Source organism: Apodemus sylvaticus, chromosome 4, assembly GCF_947179515.1.
Source record: "Apodemus sylvaticus chromosome 4, mApoSyl1.1, whole genome shotgun sequence".
Taxonomy (NCBI): Eukaryota; Metazoa; Chordata; class Mammalia; order Rodentia; family Muridae; genus Apodemus; species Apodemus sylvaticus.
Genome location: NC_067475.1, coordinates 108,385,083 through 108,407,684, shown reverse-complemented (window position 1 = coordinate 108,407,684; position 22,602 = coordinate 108,385,083). Strand labels below are relative to the sequence as shown.

Sequence of the window (22,602 nt, the reverse complement as noted above, 5' to 3'; positions counted from 1 at the left end):
AGAGGACAGCACAGCTTGCTCCTGTGGCAAGGAGCTTAGGTTCTAGTCCTGAGGCCTCTGGCAGGAGCCCTCAGATCTCTCCGCTTCAGGATCCAGATCAGCCTGGGCTGCAACACCACATCTCCAGGTCCTACAAGAGGCAAGAGGGGCTTCTGAGCAGCCAGCAGGGAGAAGTCCATGTGCTCCGGTGTATCCAGCAGGCCCCAGCGGGAGCCTTCAGGTGTCTGCTTCAGGATCTGAACAGCCTGGGCAACAGCACCCTGTCTCCAGGCAGTGCAGGAGGTAAGCTGTGCACTAGAGGCCACCTGGGAAGGGGCAGATTGCACTGGTGAGTCCAGCATTGACAAGACCAACTAACAACAATGAGAACTAGATGGCAAAAGGCAAACGCAGGAACATCACTAACAGAAATCAAGGCAATATGGCAACATCTGAACCCAATTCTCCTTTACCAGCATGTCCCGGATACCCCATCACACCAGTAAAACAAGATTTGGATTTAAAATCACTGGTCATGATGCTGGTACAGGAACACATGAAGGGCATACTTAAAGAAATTCAGGAGAAAATGGATCAAAAGTTAGAAGCCCTTGCAAGGGAAACACAAAAATCATTGAAAAAAATTCAGGAGAATACAAAAGCCAATAATGAGGAAACGCAAAAAACACTTAAAGAAATACAGGAGAACTTTGATCAACAGGCTGAGGTCATGAAAGAGGAAACACAAAAATCTCTTAAAGAATTACAGGAAAGCACAAACAAGCAAGTGAAGGAGCAAAGCAAAACCATCCAGGATCTAAAATCAGAAGTAGAAACAACTAAGAAAACTCAAAGGGAGACAACTTTGGAGATAGAAAGCCTTGGGAAGAAATCAGGGGACATAGATGCAAATATCAACAACAGAATACAAGAGATAGAAGAAAGAATCTCAGATGCTGAAGATACCATAGAAACCATGGACTCAACAATTAAAGAAAATGCAAAATGCAAAAAGCTTATAACCCCAAATAACCAGGAAATCCAGGACACAATGAGAAGACTAAACCTAAGGATTATAGGCATAGATGAGAGTGAAGATTTACAACTTAAAGGGCCAGCAAATATCTTCAATAAAATTATGGAAGAAAACTTCCCTAACCTAAAGAGAGAGATTCCCATGAATAAACAAGAAACCTACAGAAGTCCAAACAGACTGAACCAGAACAGAAATACTTCCCGTCACATAATAATCAAAACACCAAATGTACTAAACAAAGAAAGAATATTAAAGGCAGTAAGAGAAAAAGGCCAAGTAACATATAAAGGAAGACCTATCAGAATCACAGTAGATTTTTCACCTGAGACTATGAAGGCTAAAAGAACCTGGGCAGATCTCATGCAGACTCTAAGAGAACACAAATGCCAGCTTAAACTACTATATCCAGCAAAACTCTCAATCACCGTATATGGAGAAACTAAGATATTCCATGACAAAACCAAGTTTATCCAATATCTATCCACAAACCCAGCCCTACAAAGGATAATAGGAGGAAAACACCAATACAAGGAGGAAAACTTCACCCTGGAAAAAGCAAGATAGTAACCTTTCATCAAACCCAAAAGAAGTTAACCAATCAAATTTTAAAAATAACGTCAAAAATGACAGGAAGTAATAATCACTATTCCTTAATATCTCTTAACATCAATGGACTCAATGCCCCAATAAAAAGACATAGACTAACTGACTGGATACGTAAACAGGACCCTACATTTTGCTGCTTACAGGAAACAAACCTCAGGGTCAAAGACAAACACTACCTTAGAGTAAAATGCTGGAAGACAATTTTACAAGCAAATGGTCTCAGGAAACAAGCTAGAGTAGCCATTTTAATATCAGATAAAATTGACTTTCAAGCCGAAGTAATCAAAAGAGACTCTGAGGGACACTTCTTACTGGTCAAAGGAAAAATACAACAAGGAGAACTCTCAATCCTGAACATCTATGCTCCAAATGCAAGGGCGCCCTCTTATGTAAAAGAAACTTTATTAAAGTTCAAAGCACACATTGCACCTAACACAATAATTGTGGGTGACTTCAACACTGCACTTTCCTCAATGGACAGATCAGGAAAACAGAAACTAAACAGGGACACAATGAAACTAATTGAAGCTTTGGACCAATTAGATTTAACAGATATATATAGAGAGAGCATTCTATCCTAAAGCAAAAGAATATACCTTTTTCTCAGCACCTCATGGTACCTTCTCCAAAATCGACCATATAAATGGTCACAAGACAAACCTCCACCAATATAAGAAGATCGAACTAATCCCATGCCTCCTATCAGATCACTATGGAGTAAAAGTGGTCTTCAATAGCAACAAAAACAACAGAAAACCCACATACACATGCAAACTGAACAATATTCTACTCAATGATACCTTCGTCAAGGAAGAAATAAAGAAAGAAATAAAAGACTTTTTAGAACACAATGAAAATGAAGACACAACATACCCAAATCTATGGGACACAATGAAAGCAGTGCTAAGAGGAAAACGCATAGCCCTGAGTGCACCCAAAAAGAAAATGGATAGAGCATACATTACCAGCTTAATGACACACCTGAAAGCCCTGGAACAAAAAGAAGCTATTTCACCCAGGAGGAGTAGAAGCCAGGAAATCAAACTCAGGGCCGAAATCAATCAAGTAGAAACAAAGAGAACCATACCAAAAATCAACAAAACCAGGAGCTGGTTCTTTGAGAAAATCAACAAGATACATAAACGCTTAGCCAGACTGACTAAAGGGCACAGAGAAAGTATCCAAATTAACAAAGTTAGAAATGAAACGGGAGATATAACAACGGAAACTGAGGAAATCCAAAAATATCATCAGATCCTACTACAAGAGCCTGTACTCAACACAACTGGAGAATCTGGAGGAAATGGACAATTTCCTTGACAGATACCAAATACCAAAATTAAATCAGGACCAAATAGATCATCTAAACTGTCCCATAACGCCTCAAGAAATAGAAGGAGAAATAGAAAGTCTTCCAACCAAAAAAAAAAAGCACAGGACCAGATGGTTTCAGTACAGAATTCTATCAGACCTTCAAAGAAGAGTTAACACCAATACTCTTCAAACTATTCCACAAAATAGAAACAGAAGGAACACTACCCAATTCCTTCTACGAAGCCACAATTACACTGATACAAAAACCACACAAAGATCCAACAAAGAAAGAGAACTTCAGACCAATTTCCCTTATGTACATCGATGCAAAAATACTCAATAAAATTCTTGCCAACAGAATCCAAGAACACATCAAAATGATCATCCACCATGATCAAGCAGGCTTTATCCCGGGAATACAGGGTTGGTTCAATATACGGAAATCCATCAATGCAATCCACTACATAAACCAACTCAAAGAAAAAAACCACATGGTCATTTCATTGGATGCTGAAAAAGCATTTGACAAAATTCAGCATCCTTTCATGCTTAAAGTCTTGGAAAGAACAGGAATTCAAGGCCCATACCTAAACATTGTTAAAGCAATATACAGCAAACCAGTCGCCAGCATCAAACTAAATGGAGAGAAACTTGACGCAATCCCACTAAAATCAGGGACTAGACAGGGCTGCCCCCTTTCTCCTTATCTTTTCAATATTGTACTTGAGGTACTAGCTCGGGCAATTTGACAACATAAGGAGGTCAAAGGGATACAAATTGGAAAGGAAGAAGTCAAACTATCATTATTTGCAGATGACATGATAGTCTACTTAAGTGACCCAAAAAACTCCACTAGAGAAATCCTACAGCGGATAAACAACTTCAGCAAAGTGGCAGGTTATAAAATCAACTCAAGCAAATCAGTGGCCTTCCTATACTCAAAGGATAAGCAGGCTGAGAAAGAAATTAGGGAAATGACCCCCTTCACAATAGCCACAAACAGTATAAAATATCTTGGGGTGACTCTTACCAAACATGTGAAAGATCTGTATGACAAGAACTTCAAGACTCTGAGGAAGGAAATGGAAGAAGACCTCAAAAAATGGGAAAACATCCCATGCTCATGGATCAGTAGAATCAATATAGTTAAAATGGTCATTTTGCTAAAAGCAATATACAGATTCAGTGCAATACCCATCAAAATCCCAACTCAATTCTTCACAGAGTTAGAAAGAGCAATGCTCAAATTCATCTGGAATAACAAAAAACCCAGGATAGCTAAAACTATTCTCAGCAACAAAAGAAATTCTGGGGGAATCAGTATCCCTGACCTCAAGCAATACTACAGAGCAATAGTGTTAAAAACTGCATGGTATTGGTACAGTGACAGGCAGGAGGATCAATGGAACAGGATTGAAGATCCAGAAATGAACCCACACACCTATGGCCACTTGATCCTCGACAAAGAGGCTGAAAACATCCAATGGAAAAAAGATAGCCTTTTCAACAAATGGTGCTGGTTCAACTGGAGGTCAGCATGCAGAAGACTGCGAATTGATCCATCCTTGTCTCCTTGTACTAAGCTCAAATCCAAATGGATCAAGGACCTCCACATAAAGCCAGACATTCTGAAGCTAATAGAAAAGAAACTGGGAAAGACCCTTGAGGACATCGGTACAGGGAGAAAGTTTCTGAACAGAACACCAATAGCGTATGCTCTAAGAGCAAGAATTGACAAATGGGACCTCATAAAATTACAAAGTTTCTGTAGGGCAAAGGACACCATCAAGAGGACAAATCGGCAACCAACAAATTGGGAAAATATCTTCAACAATCCTACATCAGATAGAGAGCTAATATCCAATATATATAAAGAACTCAAGAAGTTAGACTCCAGAAAACCAAACAACCCTATTAAAAAATGGGGTACAGAGTTAAACAAAGAATTCTCACCTGAAGAACTTCGGATGGCGGAGAAGCATCTTAAAAAATGCTCAACTTCATTAGTCATTAGGGAAATGCAAATCAAAACAACCCTGAGATTTCACCTTACACCAGTCAGAATGGCTAAGATTAAAAATTCAGGAGACAGCAGGTGTTGGAGAGGGTGTGGAGAAAGAGGAACTCTCCTCCACTGCTGGTGGGGTTGCAAATTGGTACAACCACTCTGGAAATGAGTCTGGCGGTTCCTCTGAAAACTGGGCACCTCACTTCCAGAAGATCCTGCTATATCACTCCTGGGCATATACCCAGAGGATTCCCCACCATGTAATAAGGATACATGCTCTACTATGTTCATAGCAGCCCTATTTATAATTGCCAGATGCTGGAAAGTACCCAGGTATCCCTCAACAGAAGAGTGGATGCAAAAAATGTGGTATATCTACACAATGGAGTACTATTCAGCCATTAGAAACAATGAATTCATGAAATTCTTAGGCAAATGGATGGAGCTAGAGAACATCATACTAAGTGAGGTAACCCAGACTCAAAAGGTGAATCATGGTATGCACTCACTAATAAGTGGATATTAACCTAGAAACCTGGAATACCCAAAACATAATCCACACATCAAATGAGGTACAAGAAGAAAGGAGGAGTGGCCCCTTGTTCTGGAAAGACTCAGTGAAGCAGTATTTGTCAAAACCAGAACGGGGAAGTGGGAAGGGGTGCGTGGGAGGACAGGCGGAGAGAAGGGGCCTTAGGGGACTTTCGGGGAGTGGGGGGCTAGAAAAGGGGAAATCATTTGAAATGTAAATAAAAAATATATCGAATAAAAAAAAGTAAAAAAAAAAAAAAAAGAAAAGAAATAAAATAGAGGAGGAGGCTTCCAAGATGCCAATGGTGTCAACCAACTAACACAACACTGATAAATCTTAAGAGAAAACAAAAATAAACACTCTGTGTCCAGAACTGTTTGACTGTGTTTCACAGCCTCTCCAAAGTTGCCTCTTTGTCATGCAAATGTTGTCCATCTTGTCTCACATAGCTGCTTCCTTGCTGCTCATTTGTGTGTAAATCATTAGCTCTCCTTCTTTTCCTTATGTCTGTGGCTGCTCCTTATCTTAGTATCTGAACTCCATTGCTGCTAGTGGCTATGAGTGATTACCTATGCATACTTTTAGGCATTAATTGATCAACTGAAGATGTTATCTATTAATTCAAAAAAGAATTTTTTGTATTCCTACACCTTAAAAGTACTAAATCCTCTGGTAGTACAAGGATTGAAAATTGTTCCTCTTATTGAAAAGATGAACATACAAGGGAATTAAATTTAATTCCTGGACCACAACTTAATTCTGAGATTCTGGCTTACACCCATCAGAAAAGATAAGATGAAAAAACGCAAGTGATATCATACAGTGGTGAAGATGTGGAGCAAGGGGAACACTCTTCCATTGCTGGTAGGAGTGCAAACTTGTACTATCTCTCTGGAAATCAAACTAGTGGTTTCTCAGAAAGTTGGTGAAAGTTCTACTTCAAGACTCAGTTATAACATTCCTGAGTATATACACAAAAGATACTCTATCATACCAAAAGGACACTTGCTTGGTTATGTACACAGCAGCTTTATTTTCAATAGCTAGGAATTGGAAACAGCACAGATGTCTCTCAGCTTAAGAATGGATAAAGAAAATGTGGTTCATTTACACAATGGCATACTATTCAGCTATTAAAAACAAGAACATCATGAATTTTCAGGCAAATGGATGATGGAATTGAAAAATATCCTGGGTGAGGATGACATGTATGGTGTGTTTTCACTTATAAGTGAATATTAGCCATAAAGTACAGGATAGCTACTCCACTATCCACAGACCTAAAGAAGTCAACTAACCAAAGAGGGCCCAAGGGAGGATGTTTGAACTTCACTCAAAAGGGGACATAAAATAGAAATAGGAAGTAGATGGATGGAGGGGAGTGAATGGGAGAGTATTTAGAAAGTGCAACACAGATAGAAGAGAGATGTGGTGTAGGGCGAGCAACCAAAATCTCCTTCAGACTGGGCTGTGTGTATCTCTAGGACTTGCTAGAGTCCTGGGATGAGGTAGTCTCCAGGGAGTCTATAAGGGTGACTCTAGCTGAGTCTCCTAGCATTCTGGGATATGTAACCTGAATTGGCTACTTCCTGCAGCCAGGCAGGCATCTAAGATGAGAGGTAAGAGCACCAATCCACCCATATAAATCTGAACAAAATGTGCCCTGCCTACAAGATGTGTAGAGACAAAGATGGAATAGGGATGCAGGGAATGGCAAACCAATGACTGACCCAAATTGAGATCCATCCTACAGCCAAGAACCAATTCCTCACACTAGTAATGATACACTGTTATACCTGCAGACAGAAGCCTAGCATAACTGTCATCTGTGAAGCTCCACCCAGTAAATGACCAAAACAAATGCAGAGACCAACCGCCAAACTTTAGATGGGGCTCTGTTGCCTGACTGGGAAATGCTGTTGCTCTAACTGTCATGCCTTATCTGGCCTCAGTGCAAGAAAATGAGTCTAGTCTTGCAGTAACTTAATGTGCTAGGGTGGGTTATTTCCTGCAGAGGTAGTGGTGTCTCTCCCATTCTCATAAAAGAATGGTGGATGAAGGAAAAGACCATGCTGTGATTAGGATGTAAAGTGAATGAATAAATACGTAAATTGAAAAACTGATTACCCACCTTTGAAGTTAGAGAAGAGGGTTTAAACATTGTGTGCTTATCAAAAAGTAGTTTTCTTGCAGCCTAAATTGCTTTCTGATATGGAGGGTAGATATACTACAGAAAAGGAGCTGTTACCTTCTAATAAATGAGCCACAAAACTAACACTAATGGATGTTCTGAGTTGAGTGAATACTATCATTAAAAATTAGTTTTATATATGTACTATTCAATTAGCTCCCACCCATCAGAAAGAAAATCCTCAGTTTATTGCATCCCTGAAGTATGTCCACTCTGACTTGAATGGGGCAGTGGATGGAGAGTTTCATAGATACACATATCCGTATGTATTCAATCTATACAAAATATCTGAACTAGTTGATGCTATTATAGAAACGTAGGTCCACAATCTTATATCTGTAAGAGGGAGAACAAAAGATACCACTGATATAATTCAGTTTAAACTCCTGAGGACCCAAGGCATAGGGGCTGTGGTGTAAGTTTCTAACTCTTATAGACAAAACCCGGAAGCTCTGACATCCTAAGATAGGAAAGATAGAGTTCTTATGTGATTTGCTAAATGAAGGATAAGTAAACCTAGGTTATTTACTTGTGGTCCCTAGGAAAAGAGGATCAATATATTTAATAGGGGGAAAAAAAGAGTAGCTATTAGGAAAACTGTCTTTCAATTAACCAAAGGGGAGCAAAAAAGAGGGAAGGGAGGACATTTGGAAAGAGTCCATTGTTGAAGTTTTGGGGTATATCTGTGCAGGTTTCCTGAGACTGAGTGAGACTGCTTAATTTCAAGGGAATAAATAACTAATCATAGGGACTTAGTATATTTTGGGAAGATCATCAGACTCAGAAAACAACTGCATAAAGAGGTAGAGAACTTCAGGGTGAGGGGACTTAAAACAAGAAATGAGTAGACACATTCTCAAATACATGGATTAAAGATGACAAGCCCAGGTCAAGGACAGAAGGTAGAAGCAGATTAACATGAATATGATTATAATTATAATGAGGCTTGCTCAAGAAGAGAGGAAAATGTGTGAAATGATGCTTTCTTTTCATTCTTCTACTCATACTCTCAGTGCATCTGATGGTATCCAGCCATATCTGAGTCTCTGTGACTAACACAAAGTTCTCTTCTGGAAACGCCCTTGCAGGCACATTCAGGAGCAATATTTTACTAATACCAAGCACCTAGTCTAAGTCATGTTGATTCATGAATTTGATTCATGATATCATGCTATCTTCTAAAAGCCAGAAGGCATACTAAAATACTTGTTCTGAACTTTCTGGTATTTCTGGTCTAGGTTTAAAGTTTTGGCTTGGTGCATGATAATACTTGAACAAGTCTCCACACACCCTTCCTTTTATTCTAAAACTCGGTCCACACCAGACATGATTTGTTAACATAAGTAATAATACTTAGTGGTGACATTAGCATATATTTTGACTGGATATCAAGTAGCTTTCTATAAGCCTGTTAGAAAATATTGCAACCACAAAAGATTACTTCAAGAATTATCTAGTACTTGCGTTTGAGTCCCGATTTCCTAAGATTTATTCATGCTGACATTAATACCACAGAATGAAGAAATGATGCAGGGAATTTTAATTACATGTTAATAATAGCTGCCTGACCTGTTGAATTTCAACAACTACTTAAGAGTCTATGACTAAACAAGTCAGAACCAGCACTGTAATGTTTGAATTAAAAATCAGCCTCACATTGTAAGAATAGTTGCATTAACTGAGAGGGTTCCAAGTATGTACTCATCTGTGGCTTTTTATTCAGTATTCACGGAAATATTTTAATCTCTAATCTGGGATTCCATCGGATTCAAAGCTCTCTGTTTGCAGCTTCTTTGTGCTAGCTTTTAATCTTATATTTATACACCCATGCCTGACAACATTGAAGAAACCTGGAAAGTAATGGCCTTGGATGCAGTTGTTAAAACTTGTGATATATGGTAAGGAGAATATAATTTTTTCAATGATTAAGACAGAAATCTTTTGAATATTTTGAAAATACTATTGAAATTATATTTTTGAAAAAAGCATTACTTTTAAAAGAATATTGTTATCTTGATTTTCACTTGTGTTTTAAGAAAAACAAACCAGGTCCAATAATTATTTATAGCATAAAATATGAATTATTATGAATAGTACTTGCTAGATATTAAATCAGAACTTTTTATTATCTTATAGCCTCTGTTGTCTGTCTCCAATTCTAAATTGCTGAAATTCTAGGCTTATCTTAGAATATGCAATGTGGATATAGTTGCTATAATTGTTCCTGAATAGTCAGAAACTGGTACTTTTGATGATGTAATATATGTGCTTTCATTGCATGTACGTATATCTCCTCTCATTCTCCACTGTCTTCTAACTGTATGGTTTATATGAGAGAAAAAGATATTCAGAGGAGTGAATACAGAGCAACAATTTAAATTTGAGCTCCATGCTGCATGATTCAACTCTGCTCTTTTATGTGCAGATTGGATACCTTGCAGAAATGCGCTTTAGCAACTCTAACAGACAGAGGGTGAAAAATAAGTCAACAGAATCAGTAGCTGCTCAGAAGTGATGGCATTTCAAGGTGTAGAAGAACGAGGCAGAGTTCTATGACACAGCATTCTCCAACTGATGATCTCTTCATCTCTAGGTCTTTCTTCCACAGTTCTCCTTTTCAAATGTTCTGATTACTCAATTGAAGAAAGAATACTGCAGCCAGCCCTGTCAGTTGTCTTTTGATTATTTCACATGTATTTAAACCCTAGGGTGAGAAGTATCCATACTTTCATCAAAATCACAACATTATTTATCAGAACATCTCACTCTAATATGAAGCTCCTACTTTCTTAGTTTCACATGTTCCCAGCCATCATGCATTAAAACACATACTTTACACATTTGAAATTATGAGTTATTATCCTACACCTTTAAGATCATAATAGACAAAATAAATTTGTAATTAAAGTTTATCCTAGAAAATTTGGAAATCTTTGATAATTTCAGCATGGAATAATACAATTTAGATTGCAAAGACAACAATCTTTAAATTTTCACATATGAAAGTGAAAACTAAGCTGGGCAGTGGTGGTACACGCCTATAATCCCAGCACTATGGGAGGCAGAGGAAGGTAGATTTCTGAGTTTGAGGACAGCCTGGTCTACAGAGTGAGTTCCAGGACAGCCAGGGCTACACAGAGAAACCCTGTCTTGAAAAAACCAAAATGAGAAAGTGAAAACTAATGATCTTTAAAATATAGCCTAGTAAAATGTGAGTGCATTGTTGTGCAACCATATGTTGTTTAGGGTTTTGTGAAGTATCAACACATAATCTTGAGAAACTTCCTTCACTCTGCATTGTGTCAATTAACCTATAGGGGAGGATACTAATTTTAAATATTTGTCTGGATTGTTCTATGTATTAAAGATTAGGAATATTAGAAAAACATTTGATAGTTTTCACCTGGGTAGTTTTTGTTATAGTGTTAAAATGCTTAAGTATCAAGCACAGTAGTACATCCAGAAAATATTGTCATAAAACAAAGAAAGCCATTTGCTAAAATTCTCATTTTCAAGAGCAAATTCATTGAAGGCAAAATTATCTGAATACATTGATAGCTTAAGCACTCATATTAACTGGACACGATTGTTTATATTTAATTTAGAAAATACTCAAGAACTCTTTATTACATTTTAAAATTAATCAATTAACCAATTAATTAGTTCATGTTTGTTTATGTATGTTTGTGTGTGTGTGCATGTGTGTGTGTGTGTGTGTGTGTTATTCTAGGAGTGAAGGTTCATGCTAAGGCATATATAGAGGTCTAGGTATATCATATGAGGGTCAGTTCTTCTCTTCCAACAGGTATATCTTGCAGGTGTTCATGACTGGAGTAAAAGGGAAGCTGTACCAGGTGTTCTATTACAAAGCTTGGGATGAGACACACATACTCTTCAGGTTGCGACCATCCACTGCATGTACATAATGCTTAAAATTTTGTCTTGTTTTTATAGGCCACACTGTGTGATAACATAGGTCTTCTGAAATATGAAGAAATGCTACTAACTTTGTCATCAGTTCAGTTTACAAAACCAGTTTCAGATGAAAACATTACAGTGATTGACACAAAGTTTAGTGACATTCCTATTCGTCTGTACTTGCCAAAGAGGAAGTCTGAAAGGCAAAGGCCAGCTGTAATTTTTATTCATGGTGGTGCCTTTGTCTTGGGAAGTTACAGTAAGTATATTTTTATACATGTGCTATTGATATATTCATATTGAAATAATTGCTGTCTACCAATGAGTTGACAGACATTTGTGAGTACAATGCTGGCTTGAGTAATATGTGCACTTTGGAATGTATGGGTCATAGTTCACATTCTTCTTTATATATAACTTGGTAGTAAAACAGCCAAACAGAAATGAGATGGTTTTGTTAGAAATTAGAGTCTTACATTACTATATTGATATCTTAAACTTGAAAGTACATAAAAGTAAACTTGTAATTTAGAGTAAAATAACCCAATCACATAAATTAAACATTTATTATGATGTGAACCAGGAATTAATCTTTAGAAAGGAAATAATATAATTGCTGCCATACTATAGTTAAAATTTGTACAAGTTGTAGAATGTGATATAGCAATATTGAGGGTTAGAAACAAGCATAACTTTGTACTAATATTATAAAAATGATTTAAAGCTGAGTAGTTAGTTCTTGCCTGGAAGTGAGTGTAGTAGCTAAGAGAGATACAAACCGACAGAAACAGAAACACATACCATTTTAGACTTTTGATGACTTTGTTGATTCACTCAACAGAAAAGTTTGGGATATTGCACTTGACAGAAGTAACAACAGGTGATAGCATTTCTGTCCTCAGTGAACCCACTGCTTAGTTATAATATCCAGTGTTTTGTTTTCATACTCTGTGAACATTTTAAGATAAGCAAAGAGGCTACTGTGGAAAGCTGGGCAGCCAACTGAGTGAGCAAGTTTCAGATAGCTATTATCTCCACATTTTAGTGGTGCAGAAACAAATAGATTAAGAAATGTTTTCAATGACCTACAGTTAGGAAAGGGAGGAAGCAAAGGGCCTCTGAGCAGAATCTAGAGGATTAAGTCTCCTGCTGAGCAGATTTTGTAGGATGGAAAATGCCACCTCACAGAAGCACTTAGGGCCTCTTTTTACTCAAGTGATCTTTTTAAATTGAAGTTCTGTTTCCAACCTTACCTGCTCTTTTGGAAGATAATTGCGTGTTTGGTATCTCCCAGCACTCGTCTTTCCTTACCTGTCTGCACTGTCTGCAACTTACTGGCATCTTGCCTGTCTCTTCTGCATTTTCTCCACTTACATCCTGGAATACATCTACTTACATGTTTATTTTTTTGGTCAAGATGAGTCTCTACTTTCCTAGGAATTATATTTTCTTCCAAATCCTCACCTCATTTGTTTCTTCTACCTGTAATTGTACCACCTTTGTTGATTTCCTAAATATGAACTGTCTTTTCTGCCTCAGTTGTTCTAATTATTTCCTTATCATTCTACAATTTTCTGAGACTATTTTCCATGCTTGTCTCTTTCTTGCCTTTTAATTCTTTCTCAGAACAATGGAACCTGAAAAAAAAAAAAAAACCTCTGCTCTTTGCTACACTATGAGGTTGTATAAAAGAGATTTGTGCATTCTTCCTTTTTCCTCCTTTTACAACTGCAACATTTTTCTCTTGCAAAACAAGAGAAAAGCTAAAACCATGTTGAAATAAGTTAATTGTTTGTAATTTACCAATATGAATATTCCCCACATCCCAGTATTTCATTCTTCAGTTTTTGGTTCCACGTTTTCCTATACTTATGTCTTCATTTTTTTTTCCACTCTAGCCCCGTGCCCATTCTTGTCCATGTTGATATGGGCTGTTTCCCATCTCTAACATTTTTGCTGGACTTAAGTTCAGTCAATTCAGCTGCAGACTGGTTTGCATAACCTGGCCATTAGTGTATCATGTGAATTCCTTAGCAGAAAAAAATCACATGACTTTCTCCACAGTAAATGGATAAAACTCCCAAGAACACAAGAAAGGCAAACTTCCCTCCATAGTGACTACCATGCTCTTTTGTAGAATCTTTCAACCTCCCACACTTTATTGAAATGTTCTGGACAAAACTTCTGAGCATCCTCTTGCTTGTACCCACACTATGTAAACTATCATTTAGATTTATTCCTATTATTTCCTCTCGGGTGGCTCATCCCCATTTTGCCATTTCTATTACCTTCTTTTTCAATCTACCATGATTCAAAAATATGGCCACACTGATTATTAATAAACAGCTCAGAAAAAAAACACCCATTTGTTTATTAATCCTATGTCAAATTCTGCAGTATAGACCCCTTAGTCCATTTTTGCTACCTCGTCCACTTTATGCCTCTGCTCCCTCTAACATATTTAGCTATATATGCTTTCCCAAGCTCTGTGAATTCTCAGTAAACTGCTGTAATTTTCCTAAAAATCACATTTTATTTTTTCTTGTTCATTTTCTTACAATTATTATTTTGATGTTTAATATAATGGACACCAATTAATGCTTTGTAAGTAAATGAGTATATGTTGTTAATTAAAAGAATAATTGACATTAAGTTCCATTAAAACTTTTAGGAAACTATGTTTTTCCTACCTCTTAAGTTTACTAACTATTTATTTACAGGTAACTTTTGTAGAGAATTACAAATACAAGAGCACATTCTTATTTGATGTTAGTAAATACTTAAATTCTCATTTATATACAGAATGGTAACCTAAAGTTTAAGTAAATATATTAAATTGCACAAACTTATATAAATTTGCAAACCTCCGGCAAAAGAAAAACTTAATAGTTCTAATTGCACTAAATTGTATCTCCTACCTTATACTTAAGTTGATGCCCCATCATTGAAAACTTCCTTCAGTAAATAATAATTATGTTGAATCTCTAAATATGTGAAAATTATAATGCTGCCTATAATGTTATCTTCAACTCAATTTCAAATTTTCTAATACTTCTCCCAAGAGTTTTCTGAAGTATGCCTGTAATGAGTTGCAGACAATCTTCTTTGTGAGGCCTGAGAGATTGTTGCCTGTGACAATAAGTGATTATTGTGTTCTAGTCAACCAAATGATCAATCAGTTAGTCAGTCAACCAACCAGTCACAGTTCACATTTCTATCACATTCATGACTGTTTCAGTGTTTCCATTGTTTACTATTTACAGTGAACTATTTTATACTTATTTCTTTCATTTCAGAAATGTCAGCCTATGATGATTTGAACAGGTGGACAGCGAACAAGCTTGATGCTGTTGTTGTGGGAATAGAGTAAGAGAAAGACAATACTTCTTGCCACACACAGTCCATGCACTCACAACATAACTTTGTCTATTTAGAGCTGTCTCCCAACCAACAAATATATATATATGGGTTTTTGTTTATATTATATTTTCTCATAATTTTAATGTCAATACATTCCCCCAAAGGCATCAGTGTTTATTTTGATTTCTGCCATTTTAGATACAAGTGTGGGGTCAGAGGAATAAGCATATTTGTTATGTGAGTTATGACATCTCTTAGAATATGAACTCCAGGATTCTTAAGCATCATTTTTTTATCTGCAACTAAATTAAAATTCTCACATATATATAGAAAGGTATACTCATAATGTTCTTGAGATATTATATCTTATTTGACCTGTTTCTAAACACTGTGTGGAGTCAGAGTTGTTCTTGGTTGTAATTCTATTAGGTAAAAATATTTCAATAACTTGAACATTTCAAGACATTTTCCAAATGAAAAGTCTAAATATTATCAACAATCTTTTGCCAACATTTACAATAATATATACAAAATATGAGCAAATACTTATTACCTAAGGACCTCATATCTGTCCACTATACTACTGAAATTCTCATTAGTAGGAATGAAAAAAAATGCTGTGTATCTTGACAATTCCATAGAACAGAAATAGTCTTAGAACCAGTGCCTGAAACCCTTAAGTAGACTCTATTCCTCACTTTAAGAGAGACATTACCAGTAAGCTCTTGTTAATTGGTGAGACTTAGGATTCAAAGTATGGCCAACATATGAGTGTATCTGTTGGTGAGAGTAAGATATATCCACACAGAACTTTAACATGAGTTTGTTGTGGTTTTGCTTGATTTATCTTTAAAGCTACAGGCTTGCTCCTAAGTATCCATTCCCAGCTGCCCTTGAAGACTGTGTTTATGTGATCAAGTTCTTTCTCCAGGAAAATATTCTTGCAAAATACAGAGTGGATCCCACACGCATCTGCATTATGGGAGACAGTTCTGGGGGTACCTTGGCAGCAACAGTGACTCAACTGGTATGTTGTATGTGTTATATATGTTTTAATCCTAATGAAAAAGAAGCTGTGTCTGAATTATTTTTATACTGTTATTTCTGAAATTTAAATTTAAAAAGTCTGATTATCTATTTTGCATGATATTACTATAGAGTGGCTTTATTGTCTAATGCTAAGGACAGCTTTTAAAATTGTACATTTTAGGGCTTTGGGGGAAGGTTCAGGGCACTGAAATCAGGCAAATATTCTACCAAGGACTATGTAACCTTCTCTTTTAAACTTATTGTTTCAAAACAGGCTTTCGATTAGATTCCATAAATTGCTCTATAGTTTGTGTAGGCTTTCACCTTGTGAATGTTCCATCCTAAAACTCAAGAACCAAGTATTAGGAAACTGTAATGAAAACCCTGGCTTAACCTGGCAATGTTAGGTAAAAGTTCACCAATTGCTTTGACTTTCTCTATTTAGTTCAATGCAGGATATTTTGTTGTCATTGTTGTTGTTCATACTTATTGAATTTAAATAGAAAAACTATAAAGGATTTCTCAATATTTTTATATAATTATAGCTGAAGAGTTTATAAGTATTTTTCTACTCTGAAATGAAACATTCAACAAGAAGAAAATACAGGGAAGAGGTTATAATGGCTCCTGGAACATTAAATACATCATAGCATCAAAAGCATGGCAGTGGTAGCTGATTATAGCTGTAGCACTAGGAGTGTGAGGCTGCTTGCTCCTATCTTCCAAATCAAGAAGTCTGGGGACATGATTTCTGGTACCCAGCTTCAATTCTGATTTTTCTTTTGTTCTTCTTAAGCCTCTCAATACCCCCTCTCTCTCACTCACTCACTCTCTCTCTAATTTTGTATATATATATATATATATATATATATATATATATATAAACAACACATTTATTTCATAGTAAAATAAAAATAATAGTTGAGACTGCTGGTTTTCCTATTGGGTGGAACTCTTGAACTCCTTCCAGATTTTCCTGAATTCAACCCCAGAGGTCCCAGGCTTCTCTCCTTTGGTTGGGTATACGTATCTGCATCTGACTCTTTCAGTTGCTTGTTGGGTCTCTCAGAGGCCAGCCATGTTAGGGTCCTGTCTGTAAACACATCATAGCGTCAGTAATAGTATCAGGCCTTGGGACCTCCCCAAGAGCTAGATGCCAATTTGGGCCTGTCCCCGGACCTCCTTTCCCTCAGGCTTTTCTCCATTTTTTCTCTGCAATTCTTTCAGAAAGGAACAATTCTATGTCAGAGTTTTTGGCTGTTGGATGGCAACCCAATCCCACACTTGATGTCCTGTCCCTCCACTGGAGGTGGGTTCTACAAGTTCCCTCTCAACACTCTAGAGCATTTCATGTAAGATGCCTCCATTTGAGTCCTGAGAGTCTCTCAGCTCCCAAGTCTCTGGAAGATTCTAGAGTGTCCCCCCACCTCCTACCTCCCGAGGTTGATTGTTTCCATTCTTTCTGCTGGCCCTCAGGTTCCCTGAGATCTCAGACAATAATCTACCAACCAGGCAGCATACACCAGCTACTATGAGGCCCCTGATACATATACAGCAGAAAACTACCTTCACTTGTCTTAGTGAGAGAAGATGTACCTAATCCTGGAGAGATTTGAGGCCCCAGGGAGTGGGGAGGTCTGGTGGGGAAGGGTTGGAGACATTGGGAGGAGATATGGGAAGAGGAACAGATCAGAGGGCAGACCAGGAGGGGGATAAGACTAGACTGCAAAAAAAAAGATTGAACAATAAAAAATAAAATAAAATACTGCATGTAATTAACTATACATGATAACATGCAATTATATATTAAATAAAATAAAATACTTAATTATATGTAACATATTATATAATTAGATCCTTACATACTTATATTTGGTTTTATATTTTATATATTTATATTTATTTTTTGAGATGGTTTCTGTGAGTATATACTGTATACACACACACATACACACAAACACTGTTTAAAATAAGGTGAGGAATGATCACTGGTTTATAGGGACTCCTACAAATTGTTCTTTGAGGTTAGGATTTGAGTCTCTTGACTAGAAATAAAATATACAAGTACAGGTATATATGATTATGGTAAAAATTAAGTATCTACTAAAGTATATGAAATAGTTATTGACAGAATAATAATCTTGGGGTTGTAGCTTGTAAAAGTCATTAACTTTCTACATTTTGATCCTTCAGCTGATTGAGAATAATCAAATTTGTTCTATGAGTTAAACTAAGGTAGCTAAGATCACTGCATGCTAAACTGGCAAAAGCATGGGGATATGTTTAGGTACCTGCAACATTCTGGCCTGGAAAGGGTGGTGGTGGGGCACAGAATGGGACTCTGGTGTGGCTTTAAAATCTGAGGATCTCCTGATGTTCTAGTAGCTCTTTAACTATACTGAAATGCTGATGATAAACTTTTAAGAAATCCTAAAAACTTTCTGACGGTAAAAAGCTACTGGTTTAGGAGATTAACACATGTAGTCTGACAGCAGGGGTGGAAGGGTTGGGGGGTGGGAATTAAGTAATGTGGCCTTTGCTCTATTTCAGTAGGAACTTTGCAGCTCTAACTTTCAGCCTGCTAATCTGAAGTCAGAAGAGGAAAAAGGGACACTTTGAAAAGTGAATATAGCATTTATTTCTAAGTTGTAAAATGTTTCCAATAAAAGCTATCTGAAAAAAGGAGGAAGGACTAAATGAATGGCAAAAGGGGATAAGGGAAAAGTTCTTGCTTCTCCTCTTTGTCTAAGCATTCTGTCCAAAAAAGTTCTCAGCTCAGTTCTTTTGACACTTCTCTTTTTCTTCAGGACTTAAACATCTTTAAGAAGACATGATCACGTGTTAAAATTTTCCTCACAAGTTCACACAAAAAATCAAATCATAAATTGAAATAGAAGTTTACAACAGAGAGTGTTTACATGCATTATCTATTAGGAGTAATTATCTGGCTAAACATCCATCGCCTGACTCTGCTCCACAGGTTCACTGAAAGCTAAAAACCATTTTTTGTTGTTGTTTTTTGATTTTTGTTTTTTCGAGACAGTTTCTCTGTATAGTCCTGGCTGTACTGGAACTCACTCTGTAGACCAGGCTGGCCTCAAACTCAGAAATCCACCTGCCTCTGCCTCCCAAGTGCTGGGATTAAAGGCGTGCCACCACCGCCTAGTGAAGGCTTAAAACCATAATTAAATTCTTAGTGAAGTTTTGTATAGATAAACCCAGTCAATATTTTATCTTCTGTCCTAGCACCTATAATAAATTTAGCTCTCATTTTATGACCTTTGCTTAATTGTTTAAACAATCTCTTGAAATGTGCTCTGTGTAGGAGAAAGTCTGGTTAGTAACTAGAAACAATTAACTGGTGACATGGGAGAACGGCAGTCCTCACTGCAATTTTGACTACAAGAAAAGGATGCAATAGCAGTCCCACTATAGATGAGCTTAATAATCATTGATATAAAATTAGGAAATCAGAATTAAGAAGTCATCTATTTGTCTATATAACATCACTACAAGATGTTATACTACAAAAGTACATCTTTGTAGATCTGAAGAGATTTGCTCAAAAGGGATGAGCTAATACCTAGAAATTGCTGTATATGTTTAATAATAACAGGAAAAACATATTAATAAGAGGAATCTTTCCTAAAATGAATTATCTTGGGCCTTCCTTATAGAGCAAAATCTGTCAGTTTACATTTGCCCTTTGCCTTTATGAAGCCATGGCTTTGAGAGCACTTTTGATAGCTTGGAATTTCCAAAGGACACTACAGACAAGCAGTTGCAGAACTGCTGTAGAATCTGGTGTTATTGAAGTATTCATGTTCACAGGTGAAGTTTAGGTTCACTGTCATGGAGTGTACAAGAAGCAAAGCATAAAACTGCAGACTCACAACTCCTCTTATTTCTGATAAGAAACAGAGACTTCATATCATTTTCTAATCTTCTGATTTTCATAAATTACTCTGTATTGTCTACCACACCATGCTACTTAGATAAGTGTTAAATGCTTTCTGAGCACGGCAAGTTCCTTTACACTTTTTACGTGTTAGTATTGACGATTGTATTTCATTATATTTGTAGATATTGCTCATTATGTCAAAAAGTATGTCAACAATTCTTTTAGGGAAACTAGACATGGGAATACGTGATTGTTATTATTATAGCAATTGGGGTACTGAAACAAGGGGACACTGCATTCCAGAACAACCCTGAGATATTCTACAAGACTTTATTTTTTTTTAAAATAACCCACAATAGTTGAATTTATAAAAAAGAAAAACCATACATAAAAATAAAAAATTGATTATCCCAAATGAAAATGTTGTCATCATCATTAAGATGCTACAGATATTGCTGTTTAGTTGTCATATGAGAATAAATGCATGAACAACAGAGTATATATTGTTTCTATGTGGATGATAATGAGATCCTCTCATGTCTCTAATGATAAATGCCATGAGAAAATTGACTAGAGTTTCAAATGAATTTATTTACTTCTGGATAGTAAAATGATATTTCAAGTCCTTTTGTTTAGAAGCTATGGATTCATTAGACTTCATTATATTTCTAGCTACAGAATGATCCAAACTTCAAAGATAAAATTAAAGCACAAGCCTTGATGTATCCTGGCCTACAGTCACTTGATACTTTGTTACCATCCCATCAAGAGTATCAACACGGTCCAATTCTAACCAGGGAGATGGCAATTAAGTTGGTGAGCCTATATGTGACTGAAGACAAAGTTCTACCCCAAGCTGCACTGAGAAATGAGCATATGCCTACAGAGTCAAGACACCTATTCAAGTTGGTTAACTGGAGTGACTACCTTCCTGAGAAGTATAAAAAGAACCATGTTTACGTTGAACCAGTTCTTGGAAAAATGAATGCTTCTTATCCAGTCCTTGTGGATAGCAGGTTGTCCCCTTTGCTAGTCAATGACTCCCAGTTACAGAGTTTGCCATTAACATACATTGTCACTTGTGAACATGATCTCTTAAGAGATGATAGTCTCATTTACATCTCACGGCTTAGAAATGTTGGGGTAAAAGTTACTCATGAGCATATAGAGAAAGGAGTGCACGGAGCCCTCTCATTCACCAGAGCACCAGTGTTTTTAAATTTAGGATTAAAAATAAGAGATAAGTATATTAATTGGTTAGAAGAAAATCTGTGAGTCAACAGAGCATGTAGGTGGGGTAATCAATAAAGAAATGTGACAGTTACATTTTGAACTATTGTGTGAAGAATGGGCACAAAATTAACTGACTTGTGGATAAAGCTACTTTTCAAATTGAGTAAAGGTTACTGTATATGTTTGAGAACGTTACTAGACTTACTTGATCTTAGAAATATTGCAAAAATGAGGATAATCATTTGATCATCTGTATTAATTACAATTTGTTGTAATTCAGTGTACTTTGAGTATTCAAAATGGCAGAAGAGTGGAAAAATAAGTGTTTGGCTACAGGCCAACATTTTTGAGATTCATGACAGTGATAAGCCAAATTTTGAATGTATTGCATGGAAAAATAGCTTCCAATAAAAATGGAAAGCAGTCATGAGGTCTGGATCAGTTGGCATATTGTTCTCTAGCAGTACCGTAGGCAATTAGACAGGTGTCTGTGAGTTCAAGACCAGGTTGAGTTTTGTAGCTAGTTCTAGGACAGCCACTGGTATTTAGTGACACATTGTTTCAAAAAATGAATAAAGAGATGAGTAAAGAAAAGAAACTATGGATGAAGAGACATGTAATAGGGTATAATTATAGTAACATTTGTATGGCTTGAGCATTGGACTGTACTTCTGCTAGGGTTTTTCCAATCATGAGCTCTTTATACATTAGCATAAACTGCTCAAGGTGAATTAAGTTCATTTTTCTTTTCAATCACCCCCCATGAAGTTTATATACTGCTTTTTTTAAGAACACTTTGCATATTAGAGAAAGTTTACTTGATCATATACTGTTCCTAAAGGTTGAACATTTGTGCTTTACTTATACTTTTGTAACATAAAATTTGATGGAAACTCTATATGGATTATATTTATTGTGGGAAAACTCCCCTTACTGCAAGATGGCACCTAGCCAACTATAGATTGTAGGTAGAATTTTAGTATTCTTCTGAATTTTTGCAATGACACATTGTTCACACAGAGGCTGTATATTCAGAGAGTTATATGAGTTGGTGATCTACAGACATGCTTCCTTCATTGTGATGTGAGTTGATGATCTCCCAACATGTTTGCTTCTCTGTGATGATAGTATGTACTTCACATACTCCCTTAAGGACAAATCAACTCACAAATAGTATAATTTCCACTTGGAAAAATGAAAATTAATGTTCAATTTTCTGATGTCCTGGTGATTCTGTTCCTTGTGGATGGTTGTTTAACATGTTTGGGACATTTTCCTTAATGCTAAATAAACTTTATGTAATAGAAATTGTGTCTTGTAAATTCTGTTGGTAACCTAATACTCATCTCCAAATATATTTTCTTTTTTTTAATATTTTTATTTTCTATATTCTTTGTTTACATTCCAAATGATTTCCCCTTTCCCGGATCGCCCCACCCCATATGTCCCATAAACCTTCTTCTCTCCATCCCTTCTCCAATCACCTCTCTTCTTT

At 36.5% G+C, this 22,602-nt stretch overlaps 1 protein-coding gene across 1 annotated transcript in view; it reads left to right on the top strand.

Annotated features, from left to right (window-relative positions):
- The window catches only part of LOC127682344 (arylacetamide deacetylase-like 2), a 45,340-nt gene extending 24,191 nt beyond the window's left edge, over window positions 1-21,149 (top strand). The window contains exons 2-5 of the mRNA XM_052178714.1: window positions 11,621-11,843; window positions 14,881-14,950; window positions 15,800-15,971; window positions 20,547-21,149. Coding sequence (XP_052034674.1) covers window positions 11,621-11,843; window positions 14,881-14,950; window positions 15,800-15,971; window positions 20,547-21,149 — 1,068 coding nt within the window. The remainder of the gene's footprint in view (window positions 1-11,620; window positions 11,844-14,880; window positions 14,951-15,799; window positions 15,972-20,546) is intronic.
- The last annotated feature ends 1,453 nt before the right edge of the window (window positions 21,150-22,602 follow it).